Source organism: Podarcis melisellensis (genome assembly GCF_964234715.1).
Source record: "Podarcis melisellensis genome assembly, chromosome: 2".
NCBI classification, from domain to species: domain Eukaryota; kingdom Metazoa; phylum Chordata; class Lepidosauria; order Squamata; family Lacertidae; genus Podarcis; species Podarcis melisellensis.
Window position 1 is genome coordinate 119,364,556 of NC_138529.1, and position 13,553 is coordinate 119,378,108.

At 44.0% G+C, this 13,553-nt stretch overlaps 2 protein-coding genes across 3 annotated transcripts in view; one reads left to right on the forward strand and one right to left on the reverse strand.

Annotated features, from left to right (window-relative positions):
* Positions 1–1,788: 1,788 nt before the first annotated feature.
* Positions 1,789–10,705, reverse strand: LOC309364733 (uncharacterized protein). The gene is made up of 6 exons (XM_081902546.1): positions 10,592–10,705; positions 7,074–7,559; positions 6,803–6,884; positions 5,985–6,067; positions 4,258–4,384; positions 1,789–3,691 (listed from the first exon to the last, which is right to left on the reverse strand). Exons 2-6 carry the CDS (start codon positions 7,467–7,469, stop codon positions 2,757–2,759), a joined length of 1,623 nt encoding a protein of 540 aa, XP_081758672.1. The 5' UTR covers positions 7,470–7,559; positions 10,592–10,705; the 3' UTR covers positions 1,789–2,756.
* A 2,033-nt stretch (positions 10,706–12,738) lies between these two features.
* Positions 12,739–13,553, forward strand: part of LOC309364435 (uncharacterized protein) — a 12,572-nt gene continuing 11,757 nt past the window's right edge. Inside the window, exon 1 of one of the 2 annotated variants that reach the window (XM_081901709.1) lies at positions 12,739–12,953. The gene's annotated coding sequence lies outside the window, so the exon portion shown is untranslated. Of the gene's footprint in view, positions 12,954–13,184; positions 13,252–13,553 lie in introns of those variants that run through there. The other variant, XM_081901708.1, reaches the window with a different exon arrangement.

Sequence of the window (13,553 nt, forward strand, 5' to 3'; positions counted from 1 at the left end):
CTTTTAGTCTCATGGATTTCAGTGGGGCTAAAGCCTGTATAAACAATATCATTCAAATCCATGGTAACAGTGGCCAGTAAACCTCTGCAGCTAGGTTCCCATCAGCCCAACACTCCCAATGAACACTAGATATTAAGCAAAACAGAAATAAATAATAATAATAATAATAATAATAATAATAATAATAATAATAATAATAAAATTTGATTTACATCCCGCCCTCCCCAGCCAAAGCCGGGCTCAGGGCGGCTAACAAAAATAAAACAGTACAAAGTACAGTACATACAACACTCTAAAATCCTTCATTGTAAAATTGATTCAAATGCAGAAAAAGAGAGCAAGTTAAGTTTTTGGACAAGGGGCCTGGTCAAACTCTGTACAGTGGTACCTTGGTTCTCAAACACCTTGCTGCTCAAACAACTTGGAACCCAAACATTGCAAACCCGTAAGTGTTCTGGTTTGCAAACTTTTTTTCGGAACTCGAATGTGCTCTGTTTTGAGTGCCACACTTCCATTTGGAGTGTTATGCTTCCGATTTGAGTGCCATACATCCGATTTGAGTGTTACGCTGAGGTCTGTCCTTGCTATCTATTTTGCGTTTTTGTTTTTGTGGCTCTTTTGTGACTGTTTTTGTGACTGTGTGGAACCCAGTTCAGCTGCTGATTGACTGATTGTGTGACTCTGGTACATTGTTTATTGCTTTCATTTTATGGATCAGTGGTCTTGTTAGATAGTAAAATTCATGTTAAATTGCTGTTTTAGGGGTTGTTTTTAAAAGTCTGGAACAAATTAATCCATTTTGCATTACTTTCTATGGGAAAGCGCCCCTTGGTTTTGGAACGCTTTGGTTTTGGAACGGACTTCCAGAACAAATTAAGTTTGAGAACCAAGGTACCACTGTACTGCTAATTGCTATCAGTTCTTGCTTTGTTTCATCTTGGGAGACAGGAAGTCTGGTCTTTAAATTAATCTCAAACACCATAGTAAGGGCCAAAGCGAGAGGGCGATCCCAGCATGCTGCAAGGCTTATGCCAACTCCCAAATCCAGTTGTGATCCAAGTAATAGGTTGCACTGAGCTGCTATGCTTACAGCAGGCAACAGGCACACAGAGCCAAAGAAAGCAGTATCCCCCCCCCCACTTTGGCTGCAAAAGAAGTCCCTATTGCAAGTGTTCAGAAAAACAAAACAAAACAGGTTTCTAAGCCCTTCCCCTATACACACATTGGAGTGGGTGGGTTTTATTTATTTACATTTAACAAAACTTTATACACCACCGGACGGTAACGAAACCTCTTAGGCGGTTTACCAGAAGTGTCAAAGTTATCAATTAAAAAACGTTGAAAACAAGCAAAAACATTTAAATTAAACAGCAAAGTTAAAATCGTAAAAATGTTAACATTCACAATATAAGATTGAAGCACATCAACCTCCATGCATCTGGAAAGGTTTGCCTGAACAAACATACGTTAAGCCGGCGCCGAAAAGAGTACAGCAAAACTGCCTGCCTGGCATCAATAGGCAGAGAGGAATTTCAGCTAAGAAGTGATCCTATCACAAGAACTCCAACTCGCTCTGAGAACAGGGATCATCAGGAATCTCTGGAGACTTCATTCTCCCCTGAGGATCCTTGGGAGCGGGGGGGGGGGGGCACATGAGGGCATCACACCCTAATATACCATAACACTATTTGTAAACAAAACGTATTTACAACGTCAATGTACTTTACAGTACATTTTATGTTACAATAGATACATTTGCATTCAATAATAGCTAAGGGGAAAGGTAGGCAGGTTATACATCTTGAGGAAGAAGAACAAGTCTTCTTGGTCATGTGAGACTCGACAATCTGTGGGGTGCAAGGCCTCAGGTGAAGAGGGTCGCAAGGCCTTGACTGGAGACATGGCCACCCAGCATGGTTTCAAAAATATGCCGACTGCTATAACTGACTGAATCTCAGTTAACACCAGGGAGGAAGTAGAACAGTGTCAGCTGCTCAAGGAAAATATGCGAGACACTGACAAAAGTGCCCCACTGGCGAAGATCTGGTGCTTTGTGCATGTAGCATGGAATAAGGTGGAAGACGCTGGCACTGGGTTGAGTCATGTTATTCAGAATCTTGGTTGAATCTAAGCCTTCTTCCATGTATCATACAGGTGCAGATGATTACTGGAGTTGCTGAAGGAAATAAACATTGCTTGCTGTTGCACCCAACCACCTCTGAGGTATGATGAACAGAGAACTCTTTCTTCCTAATGGGAGTCCTTTCCTTTACCTTCTCACAGAGGAAAACCTCAAACTTGTGGCTTTTCTGTGTGTTCAGCAGACATGAGGAGGAGCCACAATCTGATGCCACCACCATCCTAGACATGCTGAGATGATGGTGGCGATCAGGAGCACCATAAATTCGCAACTTGGAGGCTCTTGAAGTACATGAATTGCTGGGCCAAAGAAAACCCCTGCGCTGATGGCTACCTCATCAGTGTTGCCAAATCTCTCTTTATCCTCTCTCCAGACATGAAGAAGGTATTCAACCCCTTGGCCAATGACATGTACCTCACAGAGCTGTTGTTAGCCACTCTGAGTCCGGCTTTGGCCGGGGAGGGCGGGCTATAAATAAATTATTATTATTATTATTATTATTTGAAATGAAGTAATACTGGGCACTGAAAATGCAGTTCATGGTTTTGAGAAACAGCAGCAACTTTTTCGCTCCACTGGCAAATGATGAGAACCTATTGCAATCCTCACCCGTGTACTAAATAAAATCTCCTAAAAATAAATTTGTATACAGCCATTGATATGGTTTCTCCCCACTGTGAGTTCTTTGATGGGAAGTGAGATTGGAGCTCTGGCTGAAGCTCTTTCCGCATTCCACGCACTGATACGGCTTCTCGCCAGTATGGATTCTTTGGTGGGAAGTGAGACTTTCCTTCCGACTGAAACTTTTTCCACACTCTTGACACTGAAATGGTTTCTCCCCACGGTGAATACTTTGATGACTATGGAAGTTTGTGCTTGTATTAAAGCATTTCCCACATTCCAAGCATTGATATGGCTTCTCCCCACTATGAATTCTCTGATGTCGACGGAAGTTTGTGCTTGTATTAAAGCTCTTCCCACATTCCAAGCACTGATATGGTTTCTCCCCTGTATGAATTCTTTGGTGGGAAGTGAGACTTTCCTTCCAGGTGAAGCACTTTCCACATTCTAAGCACTGATACGGTTTCTTCCCACTATGAACTCTTTGATGGGAAGTGAGACTTCTCTTGGAATTAAAGCTATTTCCACATTCCAGGCATTTAAATGGTTCCTCCCCTCTGTGAATCCTTTCATGTAAAGTAAGATTTGAGTTTCGAGTGAAGCTCTTTCCACATTCCAAGCAGTAATATGGCTTCTCCTTGGTGTGGATTCTTTGATGGGACGTGAGGTGCGAGTTCCGACTGAAGCTCTTTCCGCATTCCAAGCACTGATAGGGTTTCTCTCCAGTATGTATTCTTTGATGGGAAGTGAGATTTGAGCTCTGACTAAAGCTCTTTCCACATTCTGAGCATTGATATAATTTCTTCCCAGTGGGATTTCTTTGATGGGAAGTGGAATGGAACCTCTGACTGAAGCCATCTCTACACTCCAAACGTTCATAAGGGATTTTGTTGTTGTCTCCCTTGTTCTTAATTTCCGGTTTATCACCCCCTGTAAATAAAGAGAGAAAAGGATCAGAGCATCAGGAAGAAATAGGCCCCCAAATTATTGAACAATGCTAATTAACATTTGTGATAGAAGAAGAACAGAAGGGAGTTCGATGTGAGGTCTCACTACAGGGTTCACTGCCTTTGTTGAATCACAACATATTTATGGGAACCTGAGATTCAAGAAACCTGGGATGGATTTTGTTTGGCCCAGTCATGGTATTCACTCCATCTCCAATGTCAGTAGTCTCTTTGGCTAACCAGAAACTGACAGAAGCAAAAATAAAAAAACAACAAACCTGACAGAATCTACTTCCAGCTCCCCTAACAACTCTGAAGCTTACATTTAAAAAGGCTTGGGCAGTTCAGACCAGCCTGATCACTGTTCAAAATGGCATAACTGGAGAAAGATTATTCACAGTCAAAACAACAGATACTGTCCACTCAAGGTTATCTGTTGGGGTGTATGAACCCCAGATGTGCAGTTGAGCTACATCAAAATATTGGAGGATCATCACAGATAGGTACTGAATTTCAAAAAAGAGATTATGATCCAACAGGGAGCCTTACTCAGAAAAGCCATGATCCCACAATTGTCCTCCATGACTTCGTTATGCAGAGCTCTCTGGTCAGCATCCAGCAACGCCCACTCCTCATCTGTGAAATAAACTGCTACCTCTTCAAAGCAAATTGGACCCTAAGAAAAAGAAAAATGTCCTCCTCTTAGACAGCATAAATATTATTTACACATCGCTCTGTTGTTTCTGCCTTTTAATTGTTTGTTGTTGACAGAATATGCGCAGCTTACATATAGAATAAGAGAAGAACATATGTTTGGAGAAGATTGGAAAATGTTTACTGAATATATGGGAAATAACTGTTTACAGCTGAAAATGCTGGCAGCATTAAGATAAATTCAACAGTGCAAATAAGCTTTGACTGATGCAATAATGGAATACTGAATGGTATACTTTCTGTAAAATGTGCAGGGATTTATAATATGTGATATGAACCATGCGAGGACTACAAGGGAAATTAGTGATATCTTTTTTGACATCTTTCCGCAGGGCCTGCAAGACAGAGCTGTTCCGCCTGGCCTTCGGTTTGGACTCAGTCTGACCCTTATGTTTCCCTCCCCTTATGGTCTTGATCTATGGGCTACTTTTGAAATGAGGCTGCTTTTTAAATTGCATTTTAACCTGTATTTTAAATTGGTCTCCCCCCATTATGTTTTTTACTGTAATTTTGCTGGTGTTAGCTGCGCTGAGCCCGGCTCTGGCCAGGGAGGGCGGGGTATAAATAATTTTTTTTATTATTATTATAGGTAAAGGTAAAGGGACCCCTGACAGTTAAGTCTAGTCGTGAACGACTCTGTGGTTGCGGCGCTCAACTTCCTTTACTGCCTGAGGGAGCCAATGTTTGTCCGCAGACAATTTTTCCGGGTCATGTGGCCAGCATGACTAAACCGCTTCTGGAGAACCAGAGCAGTGCACGGAAATGCTGTATACCTTCCCGCCGGAGCAGTACCTATTTATCTACTTGCACTTTGATGTGCTTAAGGATGTAAAAATGAATATTTTAAATTACAAAACAGAAAATTTAATATATATATTAAATTTAATATATATATTAAATTGACAAGAACCTACGAAAGCAAATATATATATATATATATAGTCTGTTGTTTTAATGCAATTGTTTTGCAGCACATTTTAATTATGGATGCTTATTTTAATGTTTTAATGATATTTTTTGTTGTGCATTTTAATGGTGGGCATTAATCATTGTATAAACGGGTGGAACTCAACAGTCTGCTCTCCAAATCATTCTGTCTGCGTGGGCATTCAAGTCTGCAAGATGGAAGGATCCCCTCTCCACTTTCTCGAAGTGCTGGTTTTTTTTGGGGGGGGGGGAATGCCCGAAAGCCAACTTCAAGGGGCATAAGGGAGCGGAAGGAAAATGGCAAAAGTCCTATGGTGAAACTGATGGGGTGGTTAGGTGAATCCTGGCCACTGTTTGCTGTGGTTTGCAAACTACTTAGAAGCCTATTTTAGCATTAAACGATGAATATATAAATAAAACTCCAAGTCCCGATAAATGATGCTAATATTCAGAAGGCTAGTTAAGGTGAGGCGGCTTTTATTCTCAGCACATAAACCTTATTGAATAGCTTTTCCAGCTTTTGTTAAGGGCAGCTTTGACAAAAGCAAAGAGGAGAGGAGAAATTTGTTCCAGCCCAGAGGCACCCAACTGCCCCTCTCCTCAGCCTCTTTCCCCACAATGCTCCTTCCTCTTACCTGATCTGGTTCCTCAGCCGCTGCTTCCTCTCGGCCACCATGAAATGATGGATGAGGAGGTCCTGCTGGCATCATTTTGTCACCTGCGAGAGACAAAGGTAATTTGGGAAGCCGTTCTCTCAGAGGTTAAGCAGTTCAAAGTGTTGGTGCTGACCTTTAAAGCCCTAAACGGCCTCGGCCCAGTATACCTGAAGGAGCGTCTCCACCCCCACCATTCTGCCCGGACGCTGAGGTCCAGCGCCGAGGGCTTTCTGGTGGTTCCCTCACTGTGAGAAGCCAAGTTACAGGGAACCAGGCAGAGGGCCTTCTCGGTAGTGGCACCTGCCCTGTGGAATGCCCTCCCACTAGATGTCAAAGAAAAAAATAACTACCAAACTTTTAGAAGACATCTGAAGGCAGCCCTGTTTAGGGAAGCTTTTAATGTTTAATAGGTTATTGTATTTTAGTGTTTTGTTGGAAGCCGCCCAGAGTGGCTGGAAACCCAGCCAGATGGGCGGGGTATAAATAAAATATTATTATTATTATTATTACTAATTACAGGTGGGCCTTCGAAACAATCTCACCTGCTGAGTGCATGTTTACACCCCTTTTATACTATAGTTGTGTCAAAATACATCTCTCCTCCCTTGGGCTTTTGGACCCAAGTGTAAAAGACCATAGCTGTCAATATTTACCTTTTTTAAGGGAAATTCCCTTATACTGATAGGATTCCTTGCAAGAAAAGGGAAAAGTTTACAGCTATGAAAAGGACTCACAGATTTGTTCCAAAATCAACAGGATGTGACCGAACAGAGAGAGAAAAAAGAATTAATCCTTACCCAGTGGCCTTTCTCTGGTTTGCAACTGAGTCTTCTTCACCTCAGAGTAGCCAGTGCCCATTTCTGCAAATAGATCCTTTTTCTGTAAGAGCAACAAGGATTCAAAACAGAGAACAGGGAGAGGGATTAGAAAAGGAATGGCAAGAGGCAAAAACTTTAAGGGTATCGGGATGCTTTTCAAAAAAAGGATGGGCAATTAGTAGAGAATTTTGGGAGAGTCTCCCTCATGTTCTGAGCCCCTTGGGATTACCCAGAGGAAAGTCTCTCTCACCTGCTGCTCAGCTTGACTCAGGAGGAAACCTTCGGCCAGAGCCACCGCCTGGGAACTGGTCTCCGCTCCGCATTCCCTCACCCAGCTCTCCATCTCTGGTGGAAGGATAGCCAAGAACTGCTCCAAGATCACCAGGTCCAGCATCTGAGCTTTCGTATTCCTTTCTGGCTTCAGCCACTGGCGGTAAAGGTGGTAGAGTCGGCTGCAAACGTCTCGGGGTCCCTCGGCCTCCTGGTAGCAGAACTGCCTGAACTGCTGGCTCTGGACATTTGAGCTGGGGGTGTCCTCCTCACCTAGGATCTTCTGCACAGAGTTTTCCCAGAATCCCCCACTGTTCCCAGTTTGGATGGCATTGCCCCTTCCTGCTTCAGGGCCAGCCGAGTCTTGTTCATCCATGTGTGCTCTCAGGAAGCCTCCAAAGGATCTGAAGGAATCCCTTTGTCTTATGCCAAGTTCTGTCTGTCCTAATTTGAGCTGCTACCAAACCTACAGAGCAAATACATAATTCTGCTGTAAAACTTAAACACTATCAGGAGAAGCAAAATGTTCCCTGAGCAAGCATAGATGCACCTTGCTAGGAACCAGGGCTAGACAGTACCAGCCCAGACTCTGTGATTGTAAGTTGTTTTAAACTGGAAGCTGCCCAGTGTGGCTGGGACAACCCAGATAATGAAAAAGAAACAGCTCAGGACCACAGTACCTCAAGGACTCTTTCCATATGAACCTACCCGGACCCTAAGATAAACTTCTGAGGCCCTTCTTTGTGCGCCTTCTCCTCAAGAGGTTCGGAGGGTGGTAACACGAGAACAGGACCTTCTCTGCAGTGGCTCCCCTGTCTGTGGAATGCTCTCCCCCGGGAAGTTTGCCAGGTGCCTTCATTATACACCTTTAGGTGCCAGGCAAAAACATTCCTTTTTAACCAGGCCTTTGGTTGATCTGATTTACATCCTATACCCTTTTAAATTGTGTTTTGTGAGCGGGGGGGGGGGTATTGGGTTGCTTTTGTTTTTATTGAGTATTTTGTGGTTTTTTATCTTCATTTTATTCTGTGAACCACCCTGAGACCCCTGGGTATAGGGCGGTATATAAATTCAATAAATAATAATAGTAAGTTGTGTTTTCATGTTGTAACTTGCCCATGGAACTTAGGGTAAAGGGTGGTTTAATAACAACAATAATAGTAATAATAATAATAATAATAATAATAATAATAATAATAATAATGTTACATCATTCCACGCCCCCCCCAGCCATATATGCTGACATCATCCTCTGTCTGGCTCTACCTAGCAGAATCGGAATGAAAAGTCTTGACAACAGAAGCTTTAAATTACTTTCTGTTGACACCAAGTGCTCAGAAAAATTGGTCAAAAGCTTTCTACTTTTAGTTAAGTGTTTTTATTTATTTAATTGATCAGGAGGGGCAGTTGCCCCCCCCCCAGGCCTACGCCCATGGCAATAATAACAACCTCAACAACAATAACATAAAGCCACAAACGTGGAGGAAAATGCCTCAATAATACACAAATAGAGCCTCAAGAAAGTTGGGTGGGGGAGCCTGTTAGCATTTGCAGAATTCCCTCCCCCCAACCCTTTGAGGTTTTTGCATAAGTAACCACACACACTTTACAGCATGAGAGGGGGGGAACCTCAAGAAAACAAATATACAGGCCTTGTCTGCACTATATATTTTATAGAGTCATGGCACCCTCCAAATGATCCTGGGAACCACAGTTTAAGGATGCAGTGGGTTGCTAGGAGACACCCACCCTGACCCACACATACATTCCAGTTACACGGCTGCCATCCCTAGAGTGCTTTAACAATCAATCCTTCTTGCCAGGGGACCCTGGGAATTGGTGGGGCTAAAATAAAATAGGAATTGGGCATCCCTATTTTCAGGGAAGAAATGTTGGAGGCTAGGTGATGGACTATATGAAATTGGCGGAAATGACTGGCAGAAGAGTTGGTGGAAGAAGACTGGAAGAAATTTAAAGACTATTTGCTGAAACACTGTAAAATTAATGAATGTTAAAATGATGTTGGATTGAAAATAAGTGGCATTAGCAACAAAGTTATTAAGAATATGCAAAAATGAATTGATAATGGATGGAAATATAGAGTTATAATATGTTAAGATATAGAGTTAAGAGAAATGAAAGAGGGCAAGGATTTGCTGATTTGATTATGTAAATGGGATTACAAAAAGGGGAGGTGAGAGGAGGTCAAGGAAACAAGCAAATGAGTTTAAAGTTATAGAAAACGGATTCGTTTTTAATTTTTTCCTATTTTCTTTTTGTCTTTTGTATGTTGTATTTTTAATTTTTCATGTATTTTTGTACTTATGTCTTTGTAAAACTTTAATAAATATTCCAAAAAATAAATAAATGTTGGAGGCTATTATTATTTTCTCCACCCAGCAATTGCCGGCCAGAAGCATGGTTGCTGCCCATCTCAAGACTCCTGCTGCCGCGAGTTCCACAGTTCTGACTACGCACCGCAGCAGGGGGAAAGTGCTTTCTTTCCTCAATTTCCCAACGGCCATTATTTCTTTTCATCTCTATAGGTCAGGTATTCATTTTTAATATATATATATATTTTTAAAAGTGTATTCCATGCCCAAACGTTTCCGCCCGGCTACGACCTCTTGTTACCGATGCGACTTATTCCCAAATGTGGTTTCTTTGCATTCCATCCCCCCTCCCCTGCCTTAAAGACCCACCCCCTCCCCAAAGTGGCAAAGGGAGACTAGAGGTGCAAGACCTATTGCAAACTCGCCCCCTCCCTGGCATTGCAGAGAGGGAGGGGGGGGACTTCATAGAATCAGAGTTGGAAGAGACCACAAGGGCCATCGAGTCCAACCCCCTGCCAAGCAGGAAACACCATCGGAGCACTCCTGACATATGGTTGTCAAGCCTCTGCTTAAAGACCTCCAAAGAAGGAGACTCCATCACACTCCTTGGCAGCAAATTCCACTGTCGAACAGCTCTTACTGTCAGGAAGTTCTTCCTAATGTTTAGGTGGAATCTTCTTTCTTGTAGTTTGGATCCATTGCTCCGTGTCCGCTTCTCTGGAGCAGCAGAAAACAACCTTTCTCCCTCCTCTATGGGACATCCTTTTATATATTTGAACATGGCTATCATATCACCCCTTAGCCTCCTCTTCTCCAGGCTAAACATGCCCAGCTCCCTTAGCCGTTCCTCATAAGGCATCGTTTCCAGGCCTTTGACCATTTTGGTTGCCCTCCTCTGGACACGTTCCAGTTTGTCAGTGTCCTTCTTGAACTGTGGTGCCCAGAACTGGACACAGTACTCCAGGTGAGGTCTGACCAGAGCAGAATACAGTGGCACTATTACTTCCCTTGATCTAGATGCAATACTTCTGCTCCCTGATTTGGGGGTGGTGGCTGCCCCCCAAGCATTAGCTGAACACCCCCCCCATGCATGCTCCCCCTGCAGCCCTGGGACACCCCCTTTCTCCCCAATGCATGCTATGGAAGAAAGGGGAAAAAAACTCACTAGATCCCTACGGCACTTCAGACACAAAAGCCGCTGCCAGCTCCCTTTGCAGGAAGGGAATTCAGAGGGAGGTGCTTTTGCTCTGGAGGACTTGGCCCCCCACTTTATTTCCCCGTCCCCTCTAGGAATCCAGCTCACTTCTTTTTAACCCTTGGCAAGCCGAGCGCACCAAGCTGGCGCCAGGAGCCAAGGAGGCGCACTGCAGATGCCTTCATTTTTGGGGGGATCCCCTTGACTGGGTTTCTGAGCTGTCACCTCCCTTGGCCAGAAACAGATTGCAGTGAAGTAGGCTCTGCAAGGACTTAGGAAGCCCCACCGTAGAATCATAGACTAGTAAAGGAGAAAGGGAACCCCAAGGGTCATCCAGCCCAGCCCGCTGCAAAGCAGGTGTAATAAACAAAAATCTGTCCTTATTCCCTTATGGGTGGCAAGACAAGAGCCCTTATAGAGTCCTTTGTAGAGCCCTTATAGAGCCCTTTTATTTTTTCATGTATTTTTGTACTTATGTTTTTGTAAAACTTTGTAGGTAGGAGAAAATAACAGAGGCCAACCAGAGAATATTGAGAAGCAAAGCAGCTAGTAAGCCTGATCTTTATTAAAGCTGTTGCAACAGGGTGCCCCTTCACACGCAGGAAAGGAGGAGGACCCCGAACAAAGGTGTGCCTGCCCTTTTATAGACATTTTAAATTCCCTGCCCTGGAGCTCCAGACAACCCCTCCATACATCATACATACACCACAGAAGGGGTGTAAACCCAAGACCACCCCCCACAAACATCATACCTCCATCACAGAAAAGGCGGTCTACAACAGAAATTTGAATGTTGTTGTTTTTCCTGTTTGCCAGGTTATCTGAACACTTATTATATATATATGAGACCTTAATTTTTTTATTTCACAGGACTCTCAACTCAAAGCATCCATGACAGAAGACCAACCAACCTCTGCTTAAAAACCTCCAAGGAAGGAGAGTCTGCCATTTCCCGATGAAGCCCATTCCACTGTCATTTGGATCTATTATTTTAGCCCAGGCCTCTGGACCAGCAGAATACAAGCCATGCGACAGCCCGTTAGCTATTAGAAGATGGCTCTTATATTTCCCATTCAGTCAGATCTCAGCTGAATGGGCTCCTGCTTTTTCTGCGACTGAAGGTGGGAGGTGGTACACCCATCCCATTAAATAGTTTTAATTGCGTTTTACTGTATTTTTCTCTCTATAAGACGCACCAGACCACAAGACGCACCTAGTTTTTGGAGGAGGAAAACAAGAAAAAAAATATTCTGAATCTCAGAAGCCCGAACAGCAAGAGGGATCGCTGCGCAGTGAAAGCAGCAATCCCTCTTGCTGTTCTGGCTTCTGGGATAGCTGCGCAGCCTGCATTTGCTCCATAAGACGCACACACATTTCCCCTTACTTTTTAGGAGGGAAAAAGTGAGTCTTATAGAGCAAAAAGTATGGTAGTTCCTTCTCTTGCTCCTCGCATTCTATTGCACTGCAGTTCAACTTCTGTAGGAATGTGATTAAGATGCAATATGTAAGATATAAAAGAAACAACAGAAATACAATTAAAAGACCCGACATGAATGCTTTAGTTGAGAGTCCTGCATCGCAGGGGATCCCTAGGATTAGACTTCTAAAGCCTCTGGAACTCTGGCTAAATTGGCATACAAACTGCGAGACAAGGACAACTGTGACTTTAAAGAATGGGAACTTTCCACAAAGTATTTAAAAATACAACAAAATGAATTGGACTCCTTGGCAGGTTTTGGATAAACATACACAAATTTATTGTTTGATAATATGGTAGATAGATTATATAGGGATTGAAACAACTTTATAATATGCAGAGAATAACATGTGCTGAGAAATCAGAGAGAGGAGCTGAAGGAAGTCTGGGGGGAGGGAGGGAGGGTTTGATGGGGAGTGGAAAAAAGGGGGGAAATGATGAATATGATATGCTTTGATATATTGTTATGTTGAAATTGTATATATATATATATACACACACACGTTGTTGTTTAGTCGTTTAGTCGTGTCTGACTCTTCGTGACCCCATGGACCCCATGGAAGAGACCCCATGGACTCTTCGTGACGCCACACACACACACACACACACACACACACGTATATTTAGCCTCTGGAACTCCCCGCCAGATGATTCCTCCTCCTCCTCCCAGGCACTGATGAAGCAACAAGCCTGGCTGGGCTCACCCCCAGAATTTGGTAGTGGCCAGGAAACGGATTGCACAAATCACCCTTTTCCTCCACCTTCTTCTCTCCGATTTAACCTCTTTTCCTTGCTCGGCACATGAAATAAATATTTGCAGCGGGATCTTCAGGAGAGGCAGACCTCGCAAAGGAGGTTCGTGCCGTTGCTCCTGCTTTTGCGGCTGCCTGCTTTGCTCGGGTTATATTATGGGGTGCAAGCGAAGGAACCCCCAAAGCCTTAGCCAGATCAAATGATTTGGAAACGGCGATGGCCGGAGTCAACTTTGAGTGGCAAGACAAAACAAATAAATAAATCCAACTCAGGGTTAACGGGAGAGAGTCCGGATGCCTAGAAACGCAGCTAGGCACCCACTTCCTGCCCCCCCATCTCCCGCCTCCCCCCATCTGCCGCCTTCGAGCCCCCTCCCCGCCCACCTCTCCAAGGGATCGGGGTGAGTGCAAAGTGCATTTGGGTGGGGAGGCGCAGTGGAAGTGGGGGGGGGGCGTTGGAAGGAGGGGGAAATGGGGCAGGATTGGGGGGACCCCTGTGCGTTAAAAGCAAATGCAACGGGCATTGGGGTGCAAGGGAACCCCGAGGGCTGGAGGAGAGACGATGCAAAGGGGTGAGCAATTCCTGGTGTTGCACTGGGAAGAAAGAGCGCCTGAGATCCCCCGCCCCATAGCATAGGATGGTGGGCCTTTTCTGGGTCTGGCATTAAGCGAGAGCCCACATTTTTGAGGCGCCACCCAGAGC